At 35.8% G+C, this 26,977-nt stretch overlaps 6 protein-coding genes across 6 annotated transcripts; 4 read left to right on the plus strand and 2 right to left on the minus strand.

Annotated features, from left to right (window-relative positions):
- Positions 1–926: 926 nt before the first annotated feature.
- On the minus strand, positions 927–4,025 carry LOC119992022 (protein PLASTID REDOX INSENSITIVE 2, chloroplastic-like; the record flags this gene model as incomplete). The annotated part of the gene is made up of 4 exons (XM_038838600.1): positions 3,768–4,025; positions 3,565–3,663; positions 1,657–1,847; positions 927–999 (listed from the first exon to the last, which is right to left on the minus strand). Coding segments are annotated over exons 1-4 (603 nt in total), but the record flags the coding sequence as incomplete, so codon positions are not given.
- Positions 4,026–7,570: 3,545 nt separating this feature from the next.
- On the minus strand, positions 7,571–10,114 carry LOC119992023 (cyclin-D1-1-like). Its single transcript, XM_038838601.1, has 6 exons — positions 9,625–10,114; positions 9,441–9,527; positions 8,758–8,856; positions 8,470–8,671; positions 8,246–8,379; positions 7,571–8,151 (listed from the first exon to the last, which is right to left on the minus strand). The coding sequence occupies exons 1-6, from the start codon at positions 9,874–9,876 to the stop codon at positions 7,987–7,989; spliced, it is 939 nt and encodes a 312-aa protein (XP_038694529.1). The 5' UTR covers positions 9,877–10,114; the 3' UTR covers positions 7,571–7,986.
- A 3,532-nt stretch (positions 10,115–13,646) lies between these two features.
- Positions 13,647–14,719, plus strand: LOC119991366 (ribonuclease S-F11-like). The gene is made up of 3 exons (XM_038837730.1): positions 13,647–13,943; positions 14,106–14,316; positions 14,490–14,719. Exons 1-3 carry the CDS (start codon positions 13,647–13,649, stop codon positions 14,717–14,719), a joined length of 738 nt encoding a protein of 245 aa, XP_038693658.1.
- Positions 14,720–16,532: 1,813 nt separating this feature from the next.
- Positions 16,533–17,506, plus strand: LOC119991367 (ribonuclease S-2-like). Its single transcript, XM_038837731.1, has 3 exons — positions 16,533–16,655; positions 16,782–16,998; positions 17,277–17,506. The coding sequence occupies exons 1-3, from the start codon at positions 16,533–16,535 to the stop codon at positions 17,504–17,506; spliced, it is 570 nt and encodes a 189-aa protein (XP_038693659.1).
- Positions 17,507–18,581: 1,075 nt separating this feature from the next.
- Positions 18,582–19,165, plus strand: LOC119991368 (intracellular ribonuclease LX-like). The gene is made up of 2 exons (XM_038837733.1): positions 18,582–18,762; positions 18,936–19,165. The coding sequence occupies exons 1-2, from the start codon at positions 18,582–18,584 to the stop codon at positions 19,163–19,165; spliced, it is 411 nt and encodes a 136-aa protein (XP_038693661.1).
- Positions 19,166–20,899: 1,734 nt separating this feature from the next.
- Positions 20,900–22,462, plus strand: LOC119991369 (ribonuclease 1-like). Its single transcript, XM_038837734.1, has 4 exons — positions 20,900–21,193; positions 21,299–21,515; positions 21,774–21,910; positions 22,391–22,462. The coding sequence occupies exons 1-4, from the start codon at positions 20,900–20,902 to the stop codon at positions 22,460–22,462; spliced, it is 720 nt and encodes a 239-aa protein (XP_038693662.1).
- Positions 22,463–26,977: the final 4,515 nt, after the last annotated feature.

Genomic DNA, 26,977 nt, shown 5'->3' on the forward strand with positions numbered 1-26,977 from the left:
CATGTGTCACTCTCTCCTCTCTTCTCTTCCAAAACTACTCTTTTTTTTTTCCTTTCTTTTTCCTGCTTTTGTTGAGCTGTTATACTGGTTTCCTATATTATAGTTGTGTTAGTTTTCTATTCATTGACGCTCTTGTTTTGTTTTGTTGGTCATAAACTTATAATTACAATTTTTCTATATATTATATATAGAGGAATTCTCATATAAATACATAAAATAAGGACTTAAAATAAATATAATTTTTTGACTATTGATTTAATTGAAATGACTAGTGGAATTCATTGTTTTGAGTCCCACATGTTTTTTAAATCAATGATGAAAACATGTGTACTTATTTTAGGTTCTTATTTTGTGTACTTATAAGAGAATTCATATATATAGAGAGGGAGAGAGAGAGGAAGATGGTACTGAGCTTTCGTCAACCCTACAACATGAAATCGTGCACGCAAACGTCCAATGCTACATAACATGCATGTAGTCAAATTAAAATATTCTCCAACACATTATTGATATGGGGCGATTTTTTTTTGAAACGAAAATGAGGAGTCAAACCTCATCGCAAGGATTATACACGTTATTTTTATCACTCCAATTAATAATTCGGGTCTAATATGGGGACTAATTAATTACCTCGTAGATTCTCATAACAAACACATGCATGCATTTTCATCGCCGACAAAATTACATATGTATATTGGTGTGGTGTGGCATCTAGCTATCTATATATATATATAGGAATTCTCCTATGTGGACCAAAAAGTGTGGACCAAGTTTGTGGACCAAAATCCAATGGTTGTAATCAATCACAACATAAGTGGGGGTCACACATTTATTATGGGACCCACCACATCTATGGTTGAAAAACAAGTCCACAAACTTGGTACACACTTTTGGTCCACATAGGAGAATTTCTGTATATATATATATATATATATATATAAGCACCAGCTACAGCGTAACTGTTGTTTGTCTTCTCTCGATGGAGGTGGCATCCATCCCCTACACCGAGACACAAACACACACACTGACACACATATGGCATCAAAATGCATCATTGATAATATACAAAGTAAAACTCTAATACATAATCATTCCATAAATTTAGTATTCTTTCAATGATCATTACACGACAAGAATGGGGAAAAATATTGTGTCCAATCATATCATAAGTTGTTCCATGTTCAAGAAAAAGAAGGCTATATAGAGGGACAGGGGGAGAGAACTCTAGAGAGAAGCCTTCCCAAGCCTGTAAAGGAGTGGAGGCCAGCTAATAAGTCAGAATACCCATTGTATCATTGATGATGACCAAAGTTTCACCACTCCCATCCCACCCACGTTTCTAAATCATTATGCTCTCAGCCGAACATGGGCCGGGTCGGCCGGGCTGGGCTGGGCTAAAAATTTTGATCCAATAGTTTAGGGCCAGAACCTATACTGAAGCCCAGTCCAATTACAAATATTGATGCCCAATAAGCTAAACACAAACCTAAAGGCCTTTGTTAAACAAGAGGCCAAAATTCCAACCGTCCTAGATAAATGAATCATCTGTGTAGCTACATCGAATAGAAGCAATGGATCTGACTTTGTTTTACAGTGAATACTATTGTGATGCAATTTATATTATCTAAGCACAATGCGAACTAACAAAGAAGTTACCTTTGAAGGTTTGAGTTCCAGACTTGCCAATCCTGATCAACATAGTTCTGAGCCCATAAAAGGGATACTCGTGCAGCTAAAGGTGCACCAGGTAATCTCCTCTCCTTTAGAGCAGTAAACATATCAGTGAAAGGCTCCACTAATAAGGTCCCGGGCCCTCCATACTCTTCATGCAAGAAATCGCTTAATATCTGCTTTCGAAACAAAAAAAAACCTAGTTGAATCACTAAGTCTCAACTTTAAACAAAAACTGCAAAGCAAACAAATTTATGGGACCAGCATGCACGAAAAGTGAGACATTCCTATGAATTCTGTCCAAATAACTGTACTAATCTGTTGTGCAATAACATTTCCTTTTGTCGAGTCAATAGTTGAACTGTTCTAAGTCTAGCACGAGCGAGAACTATGAACTTATCAAGATTAAAAGAGGAAAGAAATCCTATGATGGCTGAAACATAGCATTTAGGGAATCATAATGGATCAAGAAAATATAGCAAATGAAATGGGAAGACATGAAATTGAGCAAGGATACGCCGAACTTTCAGTTTGTCAGTGGCATTTTTATAAATATAAAATACATTACACCCTATTTTCTCTTTTTCTATGCCATGAATTTATATAATGGCTATAAAAACGAACTGTTACTCAAAACATAGGAGTATTGGAAGATCACTTCCTCCTGGTAGACAAGAATTTAAGTTTAGTAAGAGAAGCCAGTAACACCTATTCTCAAGCGTGCAAATTTATACAGTGTTGAAGAGGAAAGTTTCTGGTAGGCTGAAAAGATTTGGTAGGTATTCTTCCACTTCCAATCAAGAAAGAAAAGGGAGATTGCATATGCTTCTTTCACCCTCACTATCATCCTATCATACAGTAGCACAAGATGGTTCAAAGAATTCCATCAAAGACTAAACGCTGAATTTGTTTCACCACAAATTCCACTAGCCTCAGTACTCATCAGGAACCTTATCGATAACATGTGCCAATAAGTTAATAAAATCCAAACTAAGTTACTAAATATTAAGACCTTATTGATAACAAGTGCCAACAAAGTAAATGCTACTTTCACGTGCATATACAGATACTATGTCAAAGAGAAAATAATCAAACAGGTGCAAAAGAAGACGATGGTTCATCTTCTGTCCACAAAGTGAAGAGAGTGAGGGATCACATGCATGTGCTTCTCTGAGATTTAAAAATAAAAACAAGCATCCCCCCCAAACGGGAAACACTCAAAATCAGATTGAAGTGTAACTAACTGTCTATGGAGTAAACGGGTTGGTACTATTCTTCAACCAAATTCTCTGCAGTACCAATCCAACTGCTTTTAAACCTCTTAAATAGTCCAAGTTAACAGAAAAATCATTGAAGAAATCATTTGACTTTCAATAGTGGTTTTTAAGAATATAACAGAAAGTCATGAGACCTAGTCTACAAGAAATATCTCCGAGTAATATAATAATGACAGGAAGAGAGTAAGTTTTAGTCGCACATTTCCTCGAATAGGTGGTGTTCAAGTACAAGTTTCAGTTCCATAGCTTAGTCAATCCATGGTCACAAAGATGGTAAGTAAGAAAATTGCTCTACACTGGACCTCCAGACACCAACCAAAAAAAGGAAAGTAAATGCATTCCAATTCGTACTGATTTAGAGCCACAAATTTAAACTTCAAAAAACAAATTATATAACGAGTATGAGTAATAATCCCTTACCCATCCACACAAATCCAACAAGGTGCCATCATTATAATACGACCCCTACATGTATCCATCCATCTTAATCCACATTAATCAAAGATTACTATTTACCAGACTTATCACGAAACCAACAAAGAAAAACAATACCAAGCTACAATTGAAAACAAACACCAAAAATCCGCAATAGAAGACTTAAGAACAGAACAATTACCTCGGCGCAAACCTCTATTACATGATTTAGATCATCTCCAAACGTTTCCTTCTCCTCTGATAGCTTCTTCAGTAACTCAGCCCTGAACTTCCGAGTCTCCTGTATCATAACCGGAGCATTAATTACTCCATAGACAGACATACACAAATAGAATCACAGATGTACATACATATACACATAGAATTAGAATTATCGGCACATACATGTTCGGCGAACTCAGGGATTGGGTCGGGATACACGTATCTCGGGGGAGGAGTAGCTCTGAGAGGGTTTTTAGAGATTCTAGAGGAAGATAGAGAAAGAAAGGAATGGCGAGGAAAGTGCAGAACGATGCGAAGGCTGCATAGGGCAGGAGCTGTCGTTGTAGAAATCGGATTTATGGCGGGAGTTGATGCAAATATGCTAAACAGAGAAGAAGAAGAAGCGCAGATGCAGAAGGCCATTACCTCAACCTACTGGCTACTGCAATCTCCGAACACGAACTTACCCATTACGATTTATGAGTTGGGCTCATTTTATTTGGGCCATACGGCCTCAAACCAGTGTTGGCCTACTTTCTACCTAAACATGATGGAGAAGCCCATTACCTGGCCCAGAATATGGGGAACCAAAGAGCTTTTTGGGTTGTCAAATTAACTACTTTGTGATCCACAAAGATGTTTAGTTTTTTTTTTTTTGTAGTGTGTAAAATAATGGACTAAGGTCGAAAAGTAAATTCGAGGAAGTTCCTATAGAGCCAAGCTATCTTTTAACCTAACCTAATTTCAAAAGTTACATGGAAAGAATGCCTACAAAAATGAACAAATATATTATAGGACAATACTAAAGACCCCAAAAGTCCCATAAAATCTATGTGGCATTAAAATAATCATTGATTAAAAACACATATGTAGGGATCATTTCACATCCAACACTCCAAATTAAATGAGGGTCTTTTGGGGGTCTCAAGCATTATTCTATATTATAATAATACACACCCCACTTTAATTCTTTAAGCAATGTGAATCTCAATTGTCTTCAAGAAACCAAATTTTCAATTAAACTAAATTATTTTGTCTTCTATCAAGTTATTTTTAGGGTTTGGGCTATTGAACTATTTAATGTTGTAACTCCTTAAGGGTAGTATTCAGTTTTGATTTCGAAATAAAATTGAAGAGATGAGCCGTCCTTCTTGTTTCACACTCTTCATATTCGTTTGAATCAATAAGGTGTTGAAGCCTTGATCCCGGTATTCCTGATTCGAATCAACAAGTTTCAAGTAGAGCCTTTCTTCATCATGTTGCCTGTGTTAGCATTGGATAATCCTTTCTTTTTTTTTACCCTTTTTAATTAATTATAGGATGATCATTTGAAGAATGTTACAAAATTATTATGAAGTAAAAAAAAAAAAAACAAAGATCATCAATCAGTTAATTCTGACAATATTCTCCATATTGTACTTTCTTATCGATGATCTTTTCAAATAGGGATTGCATATTTGCATGTGTACTATAGAATGCTATTCGCCAGTGGGAAAACTTTCGGCCATTCTCTATGTCCCTGGCCTTGAATGTAGCAATCCAGCTTTGCCTTTAAACCCCTATAGCTTTCATAAAGATGAAATGCATTGAGCGATAAAATTCAAGCCTTTGTTATGTGAGTTGAAGATCGAGAAGGCTCTCTTATCACCATTTTCAAAATGGGGAGGTCCAGGGGGCATGGCAGGGCACTATCATGCATAAAAGCAATAATAAAGAGAGGGTACGTATACCTAAAGCCACTCCCATAACCTCCTTTTCATGGCATCCAAAGACAGAAATATATTGTCATGAGTTGGAAAGCCACATGTGTGTTTTGGGCTCCTTCTACGTGTGTGTATATATAGAGAGAGAGCCCTTTTCACATGAGGACTCCCTCATGTATATCTTACATGAGGACTTTTACTCTCAACCATTGGAATCATTCAATGGTTGAGATTAAAAGTAACTTTTTCTTAGACCATTACAAAAATGTCCCCTACAAGAAGCAAAGAAAATTTTTAGAGAGAGAAAACTTATCGCCGGAAATGCTCCTCTCCCGGCGTTGCTATATAGAATCCAATCCACAAGCAGTTTTCCTAGAAATGTGTACAGTGACCAAAATACAACTTGTGCCAACAGTGCCCACACCACCACCTATAGTCGTTAACCGTAGTCGATCTCAGGCGGACACTCGTCGTGTTACTCCGACCACCATCTCTTTACCTGCCACCATAATAGCCTCCGGCATTGTTGACTCCGTGGTCGAGAAGCCGTTTCTGAACAACAATCTGTTGGACAAAAGTCCCACATCGGTCAATGACCAAGCAAAAGACCTGTATATAAGTGTAAGCCTCCTCTCCCCTTCAATAAGGCCTTTTGTGGGGAGTTGGATAGGGCCCAAAATTATTTACATGGTATCGGAGCAGGTGTGCGCTCGTCCTCGGTAAGAAGTCCACTCGTTGGGCCTTGGGCAGAGATACCTAGTCCACGAGTGCGAGGGGGTGTTGGACAAAAGTCCCACATCGGTCAATGACCAAGCAAATGACCTATATATAAGTGCAAGCCTCCTCTTCCTTCAATAAGGCCTTTTGTGGGGAGTTGGATGGGGCCCAGAATTATTTACACAATCTCTACACTGGAAAGCTTCTTTCGAAAACATCCCGCATGGATTGGGAAGGTATTTGTGGATGGAAAGGTGCATGTACGAGGGCCACTGGAGGAGGGGGAAGACCTTGGGGAAAGGGCAGGGCCGGTACGTGTGGAAGAATGGGAGATGGTGTGAAAAAATTACTCTAAGGGTAAGGGGCATTTTTTGTAATGATCTAAGAAAAAATACTTTTAATCTCAACCATTGAATAATTTCAGTGGTTGAGATTAAAAGTTCTCATCTCATGTAAGATACATGAGGGAGTTCTCATCTAAAAAGGACTACTAAGATTGGTAGTGATGCTGTCTTGCATTCAGCATAAAATCTTCAAAAACGTATCTAAAACTTGTGTGGTGTGCATAAGAATATGATCATTTCAGCTTTTGAAACCTTTGAAGTCTTAAAAGTCCCAAATTTATGGGCTTATATATACGGACCTTTATGGCAACCCCACGATCGTCTAGTTTTACAACCTTTCAGTCCAACTTTAAAGCTGAAAATTTTGTTAAAGGGGTCCTCCATTTTTGTCATAGCTAGCCAAAATAAAGTAGAATATGAAAAAAAAAAAAAAAAATATGCATGTGTGATGTGTTGGTGTTTAAGAACAAGAATATGTTCCCTCAACACCAAATAAGCCTGATTTTGGATATAAAGCATTCTTGGCTTTTGGAGTTTTTATTCTTAGGATTCCTCACCTAAAGCCACCACTATTGTTAACTTATATAGAAAAGCAAATATGCGTGGTGGGACCCAATATACATATATTTCAAGTTTAAACTCATGCAACTTGAGATATCTATATACTAACTATATATATACACACACATACACATGTCATCTTCTTATTCGTTTGAGTATCATTTAAAAAATGATTGATTGTTACTATTATGATCGACCTTTAAACTGGGGACTCATTGGCAATGTAAGTCTAAATCTTCAAGGATCCCACCGGGTGATGGGTTATTAATGAGATATGCCATATTTCATTTACAAATTTATTAAGATCAAATCCCTTCAATGGACTTGGAAAAAACACACACAGATTCAAGATTATCTTAAGATTATTAATGATCATAAATTTTCATTATATTGCCATTCATTTTCATATGGTATGGTCCATCCAAACAGTGTGTGTCATTGGCTTATAATTCATGACCATAGGCCACGTGCATGTCACGAGTGAAGATTGCATGAAAACCAATGTTACATACATGTATAAGTGGATTTAATTAGAGACTCTGCAATTTATTGGAGTTTACAATTCACATCTAATTGTGTAATTGTGTGGTGTGTTGAAGACTTGAAAATGAAGAAGCTAAAGAAGCAATAATGGTGGCCAATATGGGAAGCTTGACAGACAAACAGCATGAAAATCTTCAAAGTTTCTCACACTCAATCTATGACTCCATTGTTATTACAACTCAAAATCTTCTCTTCTTTTTTCCTCCTCTTTCCCCCACACATAATTAAATTAATAACTTTATTGTAAGCAAATCCCCTTCCCTTGGGAATCTGCGAGAGCAATACCATTTAATTACACTCATGAATGGTAAAGCTATCTCTCTCACTCACAAAAACAATCCAAAAAACAAATTTAATAATAATCTCTCCTCTCACCAAACTCCTATGTGCACATAAGGAAATATATATGCCAAATAATCTACATCACTCATATGTCAAATTACTCTTAAAACCCTCCAAGACAATATTTGAGGAATCTACAGAACTCGGATCACCATTGCTTCGATCTTTTTTTCTTTGATCTCCTTTTGATTATCAATTAATCCCTCGCTCTGTCGGAGTTTCATTTAATTTGTCATCTTCTTCCCAAAAAAAGTCATTTAATTTTCTTCTTTTATAAGATGATGATGAAGAAGAAGATGAGTCACTGCTGGACCTCATTCTCGCCCGGATTAACCGGTAACACCTAATGATTTTTTCCTGCAAAAAAATGGATTCAATGTGGTAATTGGCTCATACTAATTATTTTAACTAAGCAATATATTTTGAACTCCAAAACGTATGGTTTTCTTACTTTGCTGAGGCCACCACACCATGATTCAGCATGTTGAGGATCAACAATAAGAGACAAGTTTGGTATTTCATTGGCTGCACAAAGTATCGCTGCGGCAGCAATGCTTGATGGCCAATACTCTACAAAGCTGGCCTCTGCGATCACAATACAAGCTAGAGATATAAGAATCCTACATATATATATATATATATATTTACGTACGTTTGTGTATGTATATATTTTACCTTGGACGTTAGAGAAAATGATCCTGGTGGCCCTTTTAATTAGAAAGGCCACATAATTTCCTGTTGGATCGAGCTTGCATGCAAAGAAAGTTACGAAGGTAAATGGTGTTATGGAGCGCAGCCTCCAATCCAATACACTCAGAACAAGAAACTCCATCCTCCGGACTGTTCTTGGTTCAAATATATATTTCGCACCTTCACCCTACACATCCCATTTAGTCCAATCCATGTTACACTAATTATGGCCAATTAAATATTAATTATAAATTAAAAGGAAAAGGTATATACCTGAAGGTCCAATAAGGAAGGAACCAGAGGCTCCTCCATCTTAGCAGCTAATGACAAGCAAGCCACGGATAGGAGTTGCATTGGCCACCCATTTGTTTGCTGAAAAAGTAGACATTGCCATCCACATCATTCATTAATCACCACTTATTTTACCTATACGGCTATACATACATACATACATACATATATATATATATATATATGTGGTGCTATTAATTGCTCCCAAACGTGGTGACAGATAAATATCATAAAGTACACAAAAAAATCTAATTAGTGCTCCAATTGTTCAAATTTTATAAAGGCGTAATAATAGATATCCAAAAATGAAAAATAAAAGAAGTTCCAACATCTACATCAGATGCGATTACTTGTGCACAGTATAATATGTTAATTCACCCACATAACTTTGTGTTTTTTTTTTGGTATTGTGAAAACCTGTTCAAGACAAGAGTTCTTTGGACCCAATTTGACGGAATAAACATTTAGACCTGCATACTCATAAATTTTTTTACATGGGATCATGGTAATTCGTTAACATTTTTATTAGAGATTAGAGTGTGATTCAAAGTGTTGACGAGATTTGAAAAGTCAAATTTGTTTCGTAAAAAGCGTCTACTTTGGATCTTGAAATGACTGCTTCACGAATAATACGCGCCGTTAGGTTAACGGTGACGATTACTTACCGGTAAACGTCGGGAATAAAGGAATCGGTCCAAGTAGTTGACGGATAGATAAGCCGTTAGAGGTTGGAATCCATAATATGCCTGCACCTGCGAAAAAAATGCACCACAGATGAATCATCAATCAGATCCATCACCACCATCGGCGTTGAACACGCGTAGGTCCGAGACTCAGAGTCCGACTTACCTTAAGAATCCAGGCAACGGATTGTTCTCTGGCGGAAGCATCGAGAGAGCGGGATTGGAACTGAGACAAGTAATCAACACCGGGGACGAAGTGTCTCTCATCTTCAATGTAACCGGCGATCGATTCCTCCTCGAAGCCGCAGGACGTAGAATCGAAGTCCGACGAGCATTCCGCCAGAGACTCGTCGGATAATACGCCGGAGTCCTCGCAACAGAGAAGGTCCGAGAAACAATCGGAGTACGAAAACGACATGATCGCCAAAGCCGCCGATGATGATACTTTCTCATTCTCGCCCCATCACGAAGGGTCTCGATCCCCCCAAACTCGCCGCGAGAGTGACGCGCCGATGTATCAGTGAAATGGCTTTGATATTTTTGTTTGTTAGGGTGGTTTATTTACTATCCTTGCCTCCTCCTCTTGAGTGTTGTGTGATATAAATATGAGACAATGGCTTTGCTTCGGGAGTTGAGGAAAATTTCCGTGTCCCACCCCATCAAAAGCTCGGATAGATCGCACTCCAGTGAATACCGTTGATATTAAGTTAGATGACGTGTTGTGATATCATCAAACTTAAAATCTATGGTCATATTCATGGGGTGGGACCTCCTAAAAAGGTTCTAGAGTATAGTGTAGACTAACATCCATTTTGGCTTGGCTTTGGGGCAATTGGGTTGGTTTACTGTGACTCAGCTATCAACTTGACAGCCCAGTCGACTCATGCCATGTGGAATTCCATTTTAAAATTATTAGGAATATAATTTGTCCTCATTATAACAATAATTTCACTAGCGATGGTGATTGGAGTAAAGTAAACAAGAGAATGATATATTATATACTACATGAAGTAATATCCTAACGGTAAATCTCTTTGAAGACCAAATCATATGTACTCAGAAATCTTGAGTTCAATTTTTATTGGGAATAATATCTTCGTGTCCATGTGTTAACTTTTGATCAAATTTATTATGTCGTCAGATAGAAAAAAAAATTACGCGATATGTATGATAGCCCGAGTTTAGACTCATATAAGATACTCAAAAGGTAACCATTAAAGAGGGTGCTTCAAACAGCTGGATTCACAAATTGATTAGTCAAATTGTCTCATTTAAATGTTGAAATTTAAGATCAAGCACATGGTGAATTGAATCTAATTTTCATACCGTGATTTCCAATTTATATTGATATTAAATTGGGGGGAAAAAAGAGGGGGTTAGTGGACATTTCATTCTCGCGAAAATTGGTGATTTTTTATAATGCCTTTTGTTTGCAGCCATTTGTGTCCTTATTCCCTAAAGCTACATGATGGGGCTCAATGCAGCAAGCAAGAACAGTATATAGTTTATATACGTTAAGCCATGCTGTCCACTACGCGTATCTAAAATGAATATTAGATGTCAAATTTGGTGGGGTACCCTACTTATGGGGGGCAGCCTCTTATAGCCTAACCAAACTAAAATAATGAAATATATATATGTTTATAGCATTAATTGATATTTGATGGATTGCATTCAAATGATGGCACATATATGTGTATGGCTGGGGATATGGAACTTGGCATATGAGAGCACAATAATTTGTAAGTGTAAATCTTTTTATGGGATATGAAAGTCATCCACCCCACCAATGAGGCAATGACAGATAAAAAGTAATTTGGAGAAAAGAAAAGTAGGGGGTAGCATAGAATTAAAAATGTTGTTTGGGATGTAAAAGATTATAAGATTGTTTGATCTAAAATAGGGGTAGGATCAATAATCAAATATAAGATGTGAGAAAAAAAAAAAAAAATATATATATATATATATAGTTTGGCCTAACGATAGTCATATTTTAAGATTCTCTACATTTTATTGTTTTCCACCCAAGAGGGTAGTATAGTCTTTTAACCTCAATCAACAAGATCAAAAGAGTAATATTATTAATAATATATTACCACGACATATTACTCTCACCATAATTTTTTTGTGACGCAACTAATTGTAACGACCCTCGACAACAGACAATTTTTTGTCGTCGTAAAATGTCTATGGCGACAACAACAAAGCTTTTGTGATAATATTTCTCCCCGTAAAATACTTAACTTTGTTGTAGTGATGTATATAATCACATGCAACGGCATACTAGAAATGATAATTAAGGAGTAGTAGAGAAAAAGTAATTATGAAAACTTATCTGATTAATTAAGGAGTTTTTTTTTTTATATTTTTTATGAGGTGATAAAAAGAGGTTTTGCAAAGAAAGAGGTAGGAAAGTGCTAGGGTACTTGTCAAAGTAGAATAATTTTTTTAAATTTTAGCGAAGACAAGCGAAAGTTCCTAGCTATAGGAGCATTGGGGACATGATGCAACATATTGAACTCTCTTGTTGAAAAAAGTTGTGTGTATAGTTTAGGAAATGATATAAAGTGAATTATGTACTCTTTTCTTCTTCATCTTCCCCATCACTTGCTCTCTGCAAGGACAATGATTTAACATTTGAAACTACAAAAAAAGTTGTACTCGCTAAAAATATTTTGCATATATATGTATATATGTATCCAATTGCTATGTTTGGCACGCCATATTGTAAAAATAATGGATTGGACTAAAATATGAAAGCGTGGGCTGCAATTCTTTTACCTAGAATCGTCTATAATCTTTCTTAAAATTATTTGAAATCATGATTTTTTTTTAAGATGCATATTAGGGTTTATGAATTAATATTTAGTGTTTAGGGTTTAGAATTTAAGGTCGAAAATTTAAGATTTCAAAATTAGGGTTTATGATTTTTTTTTCTTTTTTGCCAACAACCCATCAATCGAGGGAGTTAAGACATTTATTCAAAGAGTCGAGAGAGTTCAGACATATATTCGAAGTGGGTGGTACTCAGATTTGGCCAACTCCATGAACATGGGCTAAATCAAGCAATATGGCGAAAACCTTTTAAATGGCAAAAATCAAATACATACATGATCCACATTTTAAAAAAATGGGCTAAAATTTTACAATTGGTACCATTTCAAAATATGGTATAACGTATCAAATTGGGCCAAAATGTCTCAAATGGGCTACACACCTTCACGCGGTCCAAAAATACCAAAAAATGGGCCAAAACTTTTCAATTGGGCTAAAGTTGTTGACACGGGCCAAGTACCCAAAGTGGGTTAACAACATTAGTCGGGGCGCTGAGTCCCATCCATGACTCGGTCAGTGTATAGCCGTCGACGGAGGCTAATGGGGCCGCCGCTGCCAGTACTCACACACACACAGAGAGACAGAGCGGAATTGCTCTTGCTGCTCTTAGATCAATATCTTCCCAATCTCCGTCGTCGGCCATGCCGGATTTACCCGAATCAATATTAGAAACAAGGGATGGTTGTCTTTTGCGAGTTGTAATTTTCCAAAAGGTATCAACTAAATAGAGTGTGATTATCTAATTGCTTTGCTGAAATATACCAGACTTTTTTTTCTAAAGTTCTTGGTTCTTTATCTTGGGGGAAACGAGTCCGGCATTCTGAAATATATTAGACTTTGTTCTTGTTCTAGCTGGAAACTTGATTATTCTTGTGGGTTTTACAGCAAACCTATAAGAATAATTGCAAGGGTTGACTGAAAAAAATAAAATAAAAAGAGCTACAGATGATGATGAGGCATATATGCATTGGATTGCTCTTTCCATTTCTTAGACAGACAAAAGGATAAAGAATCAAAGACTTTGGAGCCTTCACTACTCGTAGTCTCATCTCTGTCTCCAGCTAATATTGCATATGAGAATGTAAATTCATCTTTTTGTATGTATTATAAGTAATCTATGATACTGTTATTGTTTACCTTCGCAAGATTGTATTTTCATATTTGTCATTTCATTAAGAAAATGAACAGCCAAAAATCCTCTCCGGCTACAATGTAAGAGAAATATAGAATAATATGAACCATGCATGTGGGAATTCGCATTTAAAAAAATTAATTTTGTAAACCAAAAAAAAAAAGAATATATAGTTTGGAGCTATAAACATATTAGCTGGAAGCTCTTTGTTTGTTGAGAAAATGGCAAGAAGATTGTCAATCGGCGATATCAGTATTTGCCTTCTTGCAATCATAGTGATCAACACATTAGTATACAACACAAAAGCAAAACATGGACGATATGAGTTCTTCAAGATCGGTGTCAAATGGCCACCATCATATTGTAATACTGGCCAGAGTTCTTGTCAAGGACCAATTGTAATCAATTTCACAATCCATGGTCTCTTTACCATGTATTTTCCTAATATTCTGGTTCCTCCCTATGATGAAGATAGGGGATGCACTGATATCCCACCCATGGATGAAGATGATATTGATGTAAGGACATACATATACATATACATACATATATATATATATATATATATATATATATATATGATTTTTAGATTTTTCTCTAGCTATCCTTCTGTGCATCTTCAACTCTAATGGTCGATATCTAACGTCCAGTTATCTTTATGTTCTTTTCCATGAACACAGCTCTATTACCTACGATCGATACTAGATGAAATGAATATGTATTGGGTCGATGTTTTGTACAACAATTGGGTGCAAAAGAATCTAGAACTATGGCGAAAACAATTTAAGAGACATGGCAAGTGTTTTGACTATCCTGATCATCCTTTATATTATTTCAACATTGCCTTAGATTTTGTGAGGATTGTCAATCTTCTTCGGATACTCGGTGATGGTAAGTATATATATACATATACAAACTGATAATAATATGAAGATGGAGGTTTTGCTTTCTAATTAACAGAAATATCGACTATGGATATCCTTGAATTTTTTTCTTAGTCTTCTCTTAAACTACTCAATCATAGGCATTCTTAATCTTTACATGTATTTTCTCACATTAAACAGCAAGTATTTTTCCCCGCAATACAGAAGGATATCTTGCATCCTACATCGCTAATAATATTAGTTATGTTGGGGGAAAAAGAGCTCAAATTCGCTGCACCGAGGACGCCAATGGAGCCTTGCAGTTCTATGAGGTCCAAATATGTTTCAAGCCGAATGGTGTTACTATAAATTGCGAATTTGGTTATAATAACTGTAACGAGGATGATATGATAAACTTTCCTCTTCCTTAGTCAAACGTGTATTTAGATTGTAATAAATTTCCGGTACTTCCGTAGACAGCCCTATATTTTGTAAGTCATTAAATAGTCTCTCCATATATCATATGGGATAAGATCTGCGTACTTCTTGTGTATCCTTGACTCCACCCACTGTGAGAGCCACATGTCTTGTTTGGGGAAAAAAATAAATTGGTTGTGATACCTTAATCTAAATACCAATAAGAAGGAAGTGTTTTTGTTTGTTTACTTAAAACAAAGGGATTCGAGTAATCCTAAAATATTCATTACTTATTTGGTCATTCTACATTATGGGTCAATTTGAATTGATTAGTTAATAGAGTCATTCTGTTCAATCAAATCCTAAGCTTGCCACCAGAAGGGCCTTCTATAGTCAGTCTCCTTTTGTCTTTTATTTTGCATGTACCTTCAGTGCAAATTCTTTGGAAGGCCTTTAATGTTTGGGCCTATGATATGATTGAACTTGCTGGGCTAATTATGTTTGAAAGATTTACAAAAATGAATTTATTTATTTCAAAAATCACTACCAACCCTACTCCAAAATCAATACATGCCTAACTACATGCAGAAAGGGGTTTTAACAAGAGTGAACGGTTACAACTCAACAACTAGAATTTAAGAGTTGAAAAACAAAATGAATAACGAGTACTAGCCAACTGGGGATATAATTTCACAGGAATTTTTCAAAGCAAAACATGGGCTAAATTATGCAATATGGCCAAAACCTTTTAAATGGTGAAAATCAAATCCATGATCCACATTTCAAAAATGGACTACAATCTTACCAATTGGCACTATTTCAAATTCAGCCTAGTTCAATTAATGGGTCAAGATCAAAATATGGTATATATATTAAGTATTTTGTGTAGTCTCAGTATCTCTATATATAGTTACAAGCTTGCTGTTTGCAAGGATATACATAGTAAATACAGACTTATCAAATGCTAACTCTCCTTATCCTTATCACTTGTTGCTTCTGTTGGTTGAGTGTGATGATCATCTTTATCTCTGGTTCTGTTAGCTACACCCCTACGCGCGCTTCAAAAAATACCCAAAGTGACCCAAAAAACTTTTCAAATGGGCAAAAGTTGACCCAAAGTGGGTCAACACCAAATGTTATGTTTTGCGGAAACAAAAACCATATAATTGTGATATAAATAAAATTCGGCCCTTAAATCATTGATAGATAATTGCAAGGGTTGGCTGAAAAAAAAAAAACAAGAAGAGCTAGGGATGATAACGAGGTATATATGCATTGGATTGTTCTTTCCATCTCTTAGACAGACAAAGAGAAAAAGAATCAAAAGAGTTCACGACTTTGGAGCCTTCACTACTCATAATCTCATCTCTTCTATCTCCAGCTAATATTGCATAAGAGTAATCTATGATACTGTTATTGTTTACCTTCGCAAATTGTATTTTCATATTTGTCATTTCATCAAGAAAGTCAACAGAACAAAGATCCTCTCCGGCTACAATATATATATATATATAAGCGAAATATAGAATAATATGAACCATATCCATGTGGGAATTAGCATTTAAAAAAACTAATTTTCTAAACAAAAAAAAAAAGAATATATAGTTTGGAGCTATGAACGAATTAGCTGGGAGCTAGCACTTTGTTTGGTGAGAAATGGCAAGAAGATTTTCAGTCGGCGATATCAATATTTGCTTTCTTGCAATCATAGTCGTCTCATTTGTATTCGACGCAAAAGCACTAGCTAGACGATATGAGTTCTTCAAGATCGCCATGAAATGGCCACCATCATAATGTAATACTGGTCAGAATTCTTGTCAAGAACCAATGGTAGTAAATTTCACAATCCATGGTCTCTTTCCAATGTATTATCTTAATACTATTGTTCCTCCCTATGATGAAGATCATGGATGCACTGATATCCAACCCATGGATGAAAATGATATTGATGTAAGTACATATACATACATACGTACATCTCTTTTAGATTTCTCTATTTCCTTTTATATATGCATCTTCTTCAACTCTATAGCTAACGGTTATCTTTTATATGTTCTTATATATCCCTGTAAACAGCTCAATTACCTAGAATCTAAATCGATACTAGATGAACTGAATATGTATTGGATCGATGTTGTGTTCAACAATTGGGTGGAAAAGAATCTACGACAATGGCGAAAACAATTTAAGAAACACGGCAAGTGTTTTGACTATCCTGATCATCCTTCATATTTTTTCAACATGGCCTTAGCTTTTGTGAGGAGGGTCAATCTTCTTCTGATACTCGATTATGGTAAGTACTGTATATATATATATATGTATGTATATGAAGTGATAACAATATGAAGATGAAATTTTTGCATTCTTACAGAAATATCGACTATGGATATCCTTGAATTTTTTTCTTAGTCTTCTCTTAAACTACTCAATCATACATGGTTTATCTGTGTTGTTTTTTTGTTTTACCTTAAAATAACAATGCATCCATAATCGATTAAGGTGAAAGAATTTGATTAGTGAGTGGCATTAATCTTAATCTTTACATGTACGTATTTTTCTCACATGAAACAGCAAGCATTACTCCTAGCAATATAGAATCATATCTTGCGTCCCACATCAGAAATAATATTAGTAATGCTGGGGGAAAGGGAGTTCAAATTCGCTGCAATGAGGACGCCAATGGAGTCTTGCAACTCTCTGAGGTCCAAGTATGCTTCCAGCCGAATGGTGTTGCTATAGATTGCGCATATGGTTATAATAACTGCAACGAGGATGATATGATAAACTTCCCTCTTCCTTAGCCAAGTGTGTGTATTTAGTTTGTAATGAATCACCGCTACTTTCGTAGAATATCTTATATTTTGTACGTTATGAAACATCATCTCCATATATTATATGGGAATAACTAAGATCTACATACTTCTTGTTTTTCCTTGACTCCGTCCACTGTGAGAGTGACATGTTGTTTGGAAAAAAAAAATTGATTGTGGTACCTTAATCTAAATACAAGTAAGAAGGTGTTTTAGTTTGTTTACTTAAAACAAAGGGAATTATGGGTCAATTTGAATCGATTAGTTAATAGAGTCATTGTGTTCATTCAAATCCTAAGCTATTACTACCAGAAGGGTCTTCAATACTTCGTCTCCCTTTTCTTTTAATTTGCAGGTACCTCATGCAAATTCTTTGGAAGGCCTTTAATGCTTGGGCCCTATGATTGAACTTAATGGGCTATTCTAAACCATCATGACGTCTCATGATGGTGTGTACCTAACCAACCATTGACAAATAGCTCAATCACTAAATCCAGTTATTATAAATAAAAACCAACAACACATGTGATATCGGTCCAACAAACCAATCCGACAACCAATCAATCCAACAACAATAATGATGTTTGAATTTTAATTAAATTTTCATGTATCCAAAATGTTCATATTAAATAAAATGCACTGTCCTACAAAAAATTTAATCAACCAAGACATCTTTATTTGATTTAAATAATTTTTTAAATAATTTTTATTTCAAGTACATAAAAATATTTTAATAATGTTTGTAAACTTTGAAAGATTTACAAAATGAATTTATTTATTTCGAAAATCACTACCGACCCAATTCCAAAATCAATGCATGCCTAACTACATGCACAAAGGAGTTTTAGCAAGAGTGAACGGTTACGACTTACGACTCAACACATAGAATTTAAGAATCGAAAAACAAAATAAATAACGAGTACTAGCCAAATAGAGAGATAATTTCACAGAAATTTCAAAATATGGTCTCACTTATCAACTCTAATGGTCGATATCTAACGTCCAGTTATCTTTGTGTTCTTTTCCATGAACACAGCTCTATTACCTACGATCGATACTAGATGAAATGAATATGTATTGGGTCGATGTTTTGTACAACAATTGGGTGCAAAAGAATCTAGAACTATGGCGAAAACAATTTAAGAGACATGGCAAGTGTTTTGACTATCCTGATCATCCTTTATATTATTTCAACACTGCCTTAGATTTTGTGAGGAGGGTCAATCTTCTTCGGATACTTGGTGATGGTAAGTATATATATACATATACAAACTGATAATAATATGAAGATGAAGGTTTTGCTTTCTAATTAACAGAAATATCGACTATGGATATCCTTGAATTTTTTTCTTAGTCTTCTCTTAAACTACTCAATCATAGGCATTCTTTATCTTTACATGTATTTTCTCACATTAAACAGCAAGTATTTTTCCCCGCAATACAGAAGGATATCTTGCATCCTACATCGCTAATAATATTAGTTATGTTGGGGGAAAAAGAGCTCAAATTCGCTGCAACGAGGACGCCAATGGAGCCTTGCAGCTCTATGAGGTCCAAATATGTTTCAAGCCGAATGGTGTTACTATAAATTGCGAATTTGGTTATAATAACTGTAACGAGGATGATATGATAAACTTCCCTCTTCCTTAGTCAAACGTGTATTTAGATTGTAATAAATTTCCGGTACTTCCGTAGACAGCCCTATATTTTGTAAGTCATTAAATAGTCTCTCCATATATCATATGGGATAAGATCTGCGTACTTCTTGTGTATCCTTGACTCCACCCACTGTGAGAGCCACATGTCTTGTTTGGGGAAAAAAATAAATTGGTTGTGATACCTTAATCTAAATACCAATAAGAAGGAAGTGTTTTTGTTTGTTTACTTAAAACAAAGGGATTCGAGTAATCCTAAAATATTCATTACTTATTTGGTCATTCTACATTATGGGTCAATTTGAATTGATTAGTTAATAGAGTCATTCTGTTCATTCAAATCCTAAGCTTGCCACCAGAAGGGCCTTCTATAGTCAGTCTCCTTTTGTCTTTTATTTTGCATGTACCTCAGTGCAAATTCTTTGGAAGGCCTTTAATGTTTGGGCCCTATGATATGATTGAACTTGCTGGGCTAATTATGTTTGAAAGATTTACAAAAATGAATTTATTTATTTCAAAAATCACTACCAACCCTACTCCAAAATCAATACATGCCTAACTACATGCAGAAAGGGGTTTTAACAAGAGTGAACGGTTACAACTCAACAACTAGAATTTAAGAGTTGAAAAACAAAATGAATAACGAGTACTAGCCAAATGGGGATATAATTTCACAGGAATTTTTCAAAGCAAAACATGGGCTAAATTATGCAATATGGCTAAAACCTTTTAAATGGTGAAAATCAAATCCATGATCCACATTTCAAAAATGGACTACAATCTTACCAATTGGCACTATTTCAAATTCAGCCTAGTTCAATTAATGGGTCAAGATCAAAATATGGTGTAACTTATTAAATTGGGCCAAAATATATCAAATGGGCTACTAAAATAACAAGTGTACAAAGAAGTGAATATGATCACGAAGGAATAAATTGTGTATATATTAAGTATTTCGTGTAGTCTCAGTATCTCTATATATAGTTACAAGCTTGCTGTTTGCAAGGATATACATAGTAAATACAGACTTATCAAATGCTAACTCTCCTTATCCTTATCACTTGCTGCTTCTGTTGGTTGAGTGTGATGATCATCTTTATCTCTGGTTCTGTTAGCTACACCCCTATGCGCGCGTCAAAAAATACCCAAAGTGCCCAAAAAACTTTTCAATTGGGCAAAAGTTGACCCAAAGTGGGTCAACACCAAATGTTATGTTTTGCGGAAACAAAAACCATATAATTGTGATATAAATAAAATTCGGCCCTTAAATCATTGATCGATAATTGCAAGGGTTGGCTGAAAAAAAAAAAACAAGAAGAGCTAGGGATGATAACGAGGTATATATGCATTGGATTGTTCTTTCCATCTCTTAGACAGACAAAGAGAAAAAGAATCAAAAGAGTTCACGACTTTGGAGCCTTCACTACTCATAATCTCATCTCTTCTATCTCCAGCTAATATTGCATAAGAGTAATCTATGATACTGTTATTGTTTACCTTCGCAAATTGTATTTTCATATTTGTCATTTCATCAAGAAAGTCAACAGAACAAAGATCCTCTCCGGCTACAATATATATATATATATAAGCGAAATATAGAATAATATGAACCATATCCATGTGGGAATTAACATTTAAAAAAATTAATTTTCTAAACAAAAAAAAAAAGAATATATAGTTTGGAGCTATGAACGAATTAGCTGGGAGCTAGCACTTTGTTTGGTGAGAAATGGCAAGAAGATTTTCAGTCGGCGATATCAATATTTGCTTTCTTGCAATCATAGTCGTCTCATTTGTATTCGACGCAAAAGCACTAGCTAGACGATATGACTTCTTCAAGATCGCCATGAAATGGCCACCATCATATTGTAATACTGGTCAGAATTCTTGTCAAGAACCAATAGTAGTAAATTTCACAATCCATGGTCTCTTTCCAATGTATTATCTTAATACTATTGTTCCTCCCTATGATGAAGATCATGGATGCACTTATATCCAACCCATGGATGAAGATGATATTGATGTAAGTATATATATATATATATATCTCTTCTCTATTTCCTTTTATATATGCATCTTCAACTCTATAGCTAACAGTTATGTTTTATGTTCTTATCCCTGTAAACAGCTCGATTACCTAGAATCTGAATCGATACTAGATGAACTGAATATGTATTGGATGGATGTTTTGTTCGACAATTGGGTGGAAATGAATCTACAACAATGGCGAAAACAATATAAGAAACACGGCAAGTGTTTTGACTATGCTGATCATCCTTCATATTTTTTCAACATGGCCTTAGCTTTTGTGAGGAGGGTCAATCTTCTTCTGATACTCGATTATGGTAAGTATATATATATATATATATATATATATATGTATATGAAGATGAAATTTTTGCAGAAATATCGACTATGGATATCCTTGAATTTTTTTCTTAGTCTTCTCTTAAACTACTCAATCATACATGGTTTATCTGTGTTGTTTTTTTGTTTTACCTTAAAATAACAATGCATCCATAATCGATTAAGGTGAAAGAATTTGATTAGTGAGTGGCATTAATCTTAATCTTTATATGTACGTATTTTCTCACATGAAACAGCAAGCATTACTCCTAGCAATATAGAAGCATATCTTGCATCCCACATAAGAAATAATATTAGTAATGCTGGGGGAAGTAGAGTTCAAATTCGCTGCAATGAGGACGCCAATGGAGTCTTGCAACTCTTTGAGGTCCAAGTATGCTTCAAGCCGAGTGGTGTTGCTATGGATTGCACATATGGTTATAATAACTGCAACGAGTATGATATGATAAACTTCCCTCTTCCTTAGCCAAGTGTGCGTATTTAGTTTGTAAAGAATCACCGCTACTTTCGTAGAATATCCTATATTTTATAAGTTATGAAACATCATCTCCATATATTATATGAGAATAATTAAGATCCGCGCACTTCTTGTTTTTCCTTGACTCTGTCCACTGTGAGAGCCACACATTGTTTGGAAAAAAAAATGAATTGGTTGTGATTCCTTAATCTAAATAGCAGTAAGAAGGAGGTGTTTTAGTTTGTTTACTTAAAACAAAGGGAATTATGGGTCAATTTGAATTGATTAGTTAATAGAGTCATTGTGTTCATTCAAATCCTAAGCTTGCTACCAGAAGGGTCTCAGAAGGGACTTCAATACCCCGTCTCCTCTTTCTTTTCTTTTTTTAATTTGCAGGTACCTCATGCAAATTCTTTGGAAGGCCTTTGGTGCTTGGGCCCTATGATTGAACTTAATGAGCTATTCTAAACCGTCATGACGTCTCATGATGGTGTATACTTAGTCAACCATTGAAAAATAGCTCAATCACTAATCCAGTTATTATAAACAAAAACCAACAACACATGAGATATCGGTCCAACAAATCAATCCAACAATAATGATGTTTGAATTTTAATTAAATTTTCATGTATCCAAAATGTTCATATTAAATAAAATGCAGGGTTCTACAAATAATTTAATCAACCAAGACATGTTTATTTCATTTAAATAATTTTTATTTCAATCAATACATAAAAATATTTTAATGATGTTTGTACACTTTGAAAGATTTACAAAATGAATTTATTTATTTCGAAAATCACTACCGACCCGATTCCAAAATCAATGCATACCTAACTACATGCAGAGTTTTAGCAAGAGTGAACGATTACGACTCAGCAAATAGAATTTAAGAATCGAAAAACAAAATAAATAACGAGTAGTAGCCAAATAGAGATATAATTTCACAGAAATTTCAAAATATGGTCTCACTTATCAAATTGGGCCTAAACATCTCAAAATGGGCCGGACACTTTTCAATTGGGCAAAAGTTTTTCTCACGGGTCAAGTACCCAAAGTGGGTCAACACCATCAATCGGGGCACTGAGTTCCATCCATTACTCGGTCACTGTCTAGCCACTGATGGTGGCTAATGGGGCCTCTGCTTCCATGGGTAGACTCGCCTCAGGATTCCGGTCACCAGGGTGGTGACTTGAGGTCCCGACGTTACACCCATGCGTCAGGGTCAACATATTTAACATAGTATACTCATGCGGTCCTTAAATTGTTGATTGATAATTACGAGGGTTGGCAGAAAAAACCAAAAGAGTTATTGAGATGAGTATTTTTTTTAGAAGGCAAAGCCGTGTGGATCGGATTTATCCACAGGAACCGAATAATATTGTTGATTTATATCGGTTGACAGAAAAAAACCAAAAGAGCTAGGGAACATTGTTGGTGTATCTGAGTCTCTGGTAGTCCTCGACGAATTCTAAAAAAATGGCCTTTAAATATAATTTTTTTCCAAATATCAATGTTACTTAAATGAGTGTGGGCTACTATAACACTAAGGCTCCATTTGGAACTCCGTATAAGATATTATAATTTTCCTATCCAATGTATAATTTAATCCTTGTATAAGTTGATGTATAATTTAATCTTATCCGGTGTTTGGAAATAATCTGATATTAGGCTAAGATTTGTGGTAATATGTCTGGATTACTCCCAATTAAAGTGAGAGTAAGGGTATTTTTTGTCATTTGACATGTCATTTCTTATACTAAGCGCTCCGTATAAAATAAAAATGAGTTGGAGGTGTTTTAATATTATACGGCAGACATCGTATAAGAACCACTTTTGTATAAAGTTATACTATCCCGAGTATTTTAAAAATTATCCAAACAGCCGATAAATTCATTAAAGGATAATTTTATATTGTACGGAATCTTATCCGCTCATCCAAATGGAGCCTAATAATTTTTCAAAAATATGAGTCTTTGGGGATTCAAGAGTCCTAGGCAGCCGCCCGCCCCCAGGAACGCTCCTAGGGACCATGACAAGAAATGCATTGGATTGGTCTCCTTCGATCTTTTCGAAAGGAAAAAAAGCATCAAGGAGTTTCCAAAAACTAAAAAATAAAGTGGTTGTCTTTGGAGTCTTCACCACTCATCTCTGTCTCCAGTTAATATTGCATATGAGAATGTAAATTCATCTTTTTGTATGTATTTGTAATCTATGATACTGTTATTGTTTACTCTTCTAGGATTGTAATTTCATATTTGTCATTTCATTAGAAAATATTCTATCCAGAAATATATATATATACATATACATATGTATCTGTATAACACATGCATTCAACATTTCAGCTGAGATCGAGTTCTTTGGTTGTTGAGAAAATGGCAAGAAGATTGTCAATCGGCGATATCAGTATTTGCCTTCTTGCAATCATAGTGATCAACACATTAGTATACGATACAGAAGCACAACATAGACATAGACGATATGAGTTCTTCAAGATCGGTGTCAAATGACCACCATCATATTGTAATACTGGCCAGAGTTATTGTCGACGACCAACTGTAGTAAATTTCACAATCCATGGTCTCTTTACAATGTATTTGCCTAATACTATTGCTCCTCCCTATGATGAAGATAGTGGATGCACTGATATCACACCCATGAATGAAGATGATATTGATGTAAGTACATACATCTACATATATATATATAATGAGGAGAATAAGGAGAGTAACAAGCCCAACATCAAGAATCATATCAAGCCCAACATCAAGAATCATATCAAAGCCCAAGCCAAAGCAGATACAACTCTGTAGAGACACATGTCTTTGGATTCCTTTAGTTTACACTCCAACGGATATGTTTGTGTCAGGAATCTCTGTCACCTCTGTCCTACCTATGTCTTTACTTTAGTTTACACATGTCCTACCCATGTCTCTGTCTTAGCTAGTCTGTCCATATAGCCGTTGCAACATCATGTATATATCAACTGTATCTCCTCTCCTTTGATTAAGTAAAATCATATGCTCAAAGCTCTTTATGGTATCGGAGCCGTAGCACTCTAACGAGTCAAAAAAAAAAAAAAAAAAAAAATTTCTCCAAACCCAGCCATGGCTGCTCCTCCTTCCCAGTCTACTGCTATCGTGATTCCGATCTCTGGCAAGTCCTCTACAGTCACTGTCCAGGCCATCTCTGCTATACCTCTCAAACTTACATCAACAAATTTCATCTCCTGGAGGTTACAGATTCTCTCTTTGCTTCGTGCATACAACTTGGTTGGCTACGTTGATGGCACACTTCCCTGTCCAGCAGAACCTTCTTCTACCAATACTGATGATGCTCTTGCTACCTCTTACCATTTATGGAAGAGTCAAGATCAATTTATATTGTTGGCCATCGTGGCTTCTATTGATGGTGCAGTTCTACCGCTTATTGGCGATGTTAAATCCAGTGCTACTGCTTGGACCAAGGTTCATTCTCTGTATGCGAATTCCTCCAGATCCAGAGTGCTCCAGCTCAAGTCTCAACTCACTCACTGTCGAAAAGGAGGCAAAACAATGTCCGAGTATATGCAAAGTGTGAAACATTTGTCTGATGAACTTGCTTTAATAGATCATCCAGTTTCAAATGATGATCTCACTCTTTATATCCTTGAAGGTCTCAGTGAAGAATATATGGGCATAGTTGGATCCATTCGAACTCGCGAGACTCCCTTCACGTTTGAGGAACTTCAAGATGTCTTGGTTGCTCATGAACTTTTTGTGTCCAAACTAACTTCTGCCCAAACAACCAACCTCACCACTGCAAATGTTCATCAAGTCCAAACCAACTCTCATGATTCTCGGTCTCATGGCAGAGGTGGTCGGTCACAGTGGAATGGGCAACGCAATAACAACTGGAACAATAACACTCGTTCCAACTCTAGTGGCGGCCGAGGATATGGTCGCGGTCCACCTCGACTGGTCTGTCAATTGTGTGGCAAACCAGGCCATCCTGCTAATAAATGCCGGAAATTGAAATATTATGCCAACAATGTCTCACCAGCAACTGGTCAACCTTCAATAAATTTTGCTCATTCCACTACAGGCCCTACCTCTCATCCTCCACATCATCGACAGTGGTTACTTGATTTTGGTGCTAGTCATTCCATGACCCCAGATCTGCAGAACATTCAAAACCCGGCTGAATATGATGGTTCAGACTCAGTGTTCATTGGTGATGGTACAGGTTTGCCCATCTCTCACACTGGTACAACACGAATTCACACTACTCCACGCCCCCTTCACGCCCACCAAACACTATGTGTTCGTCTTATTAATAAACACTTACTCTCTGTGCATGAACTTACTAAACAAAATAATGTTTATGTTGAATTTTTTCCTTTTCATTGTGTCATAAAGGATCAAGCTACGGGACGCACTATGGCTCTAGGCAAATGCACTGATGGCTTGTATCACCTCGATTCTACCTCTTACTCTTGCAATGTTGCTACTGTCTCTCCACCTTCCAATTCCAAAATGACTTCAACAGGATGGCATCATCGCCTAGGCCATCCCTCTAGTAAACTTTTGTCTACTATTATGCGTACTGCTCAACTACCGTGTTCCTCAAATGAGACTCTGCTCCCTTCATCTTGTACTCCTTGTGATTTGAATAAAAGTCATAAGTTATCCTTTGGTGTATCCTCAGTTACCAGTAAAGCTCCTTTACAAATTCTTTACAGTGATGTTTGGGGCCCTGCCCCCCTCAAATCTATTGATGGTTTCACATACTATGTCATATTTGTCGATCACTTTACTCGCTATTCATGGTTATTTCCTATCACTCACAAATCCTCCGTGCACTCTGTTTTCATTCAATTTAGACATATTGTTGAAAAACAATTTCAACATCCTATCAAATCACTATACACTGATAATGGTGGGGAGTTTCAAAAATTGAAAGCTTACTTAGTTCAGGAGGGTATTAGTTGGTATCAATCTC

The sequence above is a fragment of the Tripterygium wilfordii genome, chromosome 22 (assembly GCF_013401445.1).
Source record: "Tripterygium wilfordii isolate XIE 37 chromosome 22, ASM1340144v1, whole genome shotgun sequence".
NCBI classification, from domain to species: Eukaryota; Viridiplantae; Streptophyta; class Magnoliopsida; order Celastrales; family Celastraceae; genus Tripterygium; species Tripterygium wilfordii.

Coding starts and splice junctions, on each gene's coding strand:
- LOC119992023 (XM_038838601.1), bottom strand. CDS start 9,876: ATGTCGTTTTCGTACTCCGATTGTTTCTCGGACCTTCTCTGTTGCGAG. Junction 9,528..9,624: donor CCGTTGCCTGGATTCTTAAG/GTAAGTCGGACT, acceptor TTTTTTTCGCAG/GTGCAGGCATATTATGGATT. Junction 8,672..8,757: donor CTTCCTTATTGGACCTTCAG/GTATATACCTTT, acceptor TGGGATGTGTAG/GGTGAAGGTGCGAAATATAT.
- LOC119991366 (XM_038837730.1), top strand. CDS start 13,647: ATGGCAAGAAGATTGTCAATCGGCGATATCAGTATTTGCCTTCTTGCA. Junction 13,944..14,105: donor TGGATGAAGATGATATTGAT/GTAAGGACATAC, acceptor CCATGAACACAG/CTCTATTACCTACGATCGAT. Junction 14,317..14,489: donor TCTTCGGATACTCGGTGATG/GTAAGTATATAT, acceptor CACATTAAACAG/CAAGTATTTTTCCCCGCAAT.
- LOC119991367 (XM_038837731.1), top strand. CDS start 16,533: ATGGTAGTAAATTTCACAATCCATGGTCTCTTTCCAATGTATTATCTT. Junction 16,656..16,781: donor TGGATGAAAATGATATTGAT/GTAAGTACATAT, acceptor CCCTGTAAACAG/CTCAATTACCTAGAATCTAA. Junction 16,999..17,276: donor TCTTCTGATACTCGATTATG/GTAAGTACTGTA, acceptor CACATGAAACAG/CAAGCATTACTCCTAGCAAT.
- LOC119991368 (XM_038837733.1), top strand. CDS start 18,582: ATGAATATGTATTGGGTCGATGTTTTGTACAACAATTGGGTGCAAAAG. Junction 18,763..18,935: donor TCTTCGGATACTTGGTGATG/GTAAGTATATAT, acceptor CACATTAAACAG/CAAGTATTTTTCCCCGCAAT.
- LOC119991369 (XM_038837734.1), top strand. CDS start 20,900: ATGGCAAGAAGATTTTCAGTCGGCGATATCAATATTTGCTTTCTTGCA. Junction 21,516..21,773: donor TCTTCTGATACTCGATTATG/GTAAGTATATAT, acceptor CACATGAAACAG/CAAGCATTACTCCTAGCAAT. Junction 21,911..22,390: donor TGCAACTCTTTGAGGTCCAA/GTATGCTTCAAG, acceptor TTTAATTTGCAG/GTACCTCATGCAAATTCTTT.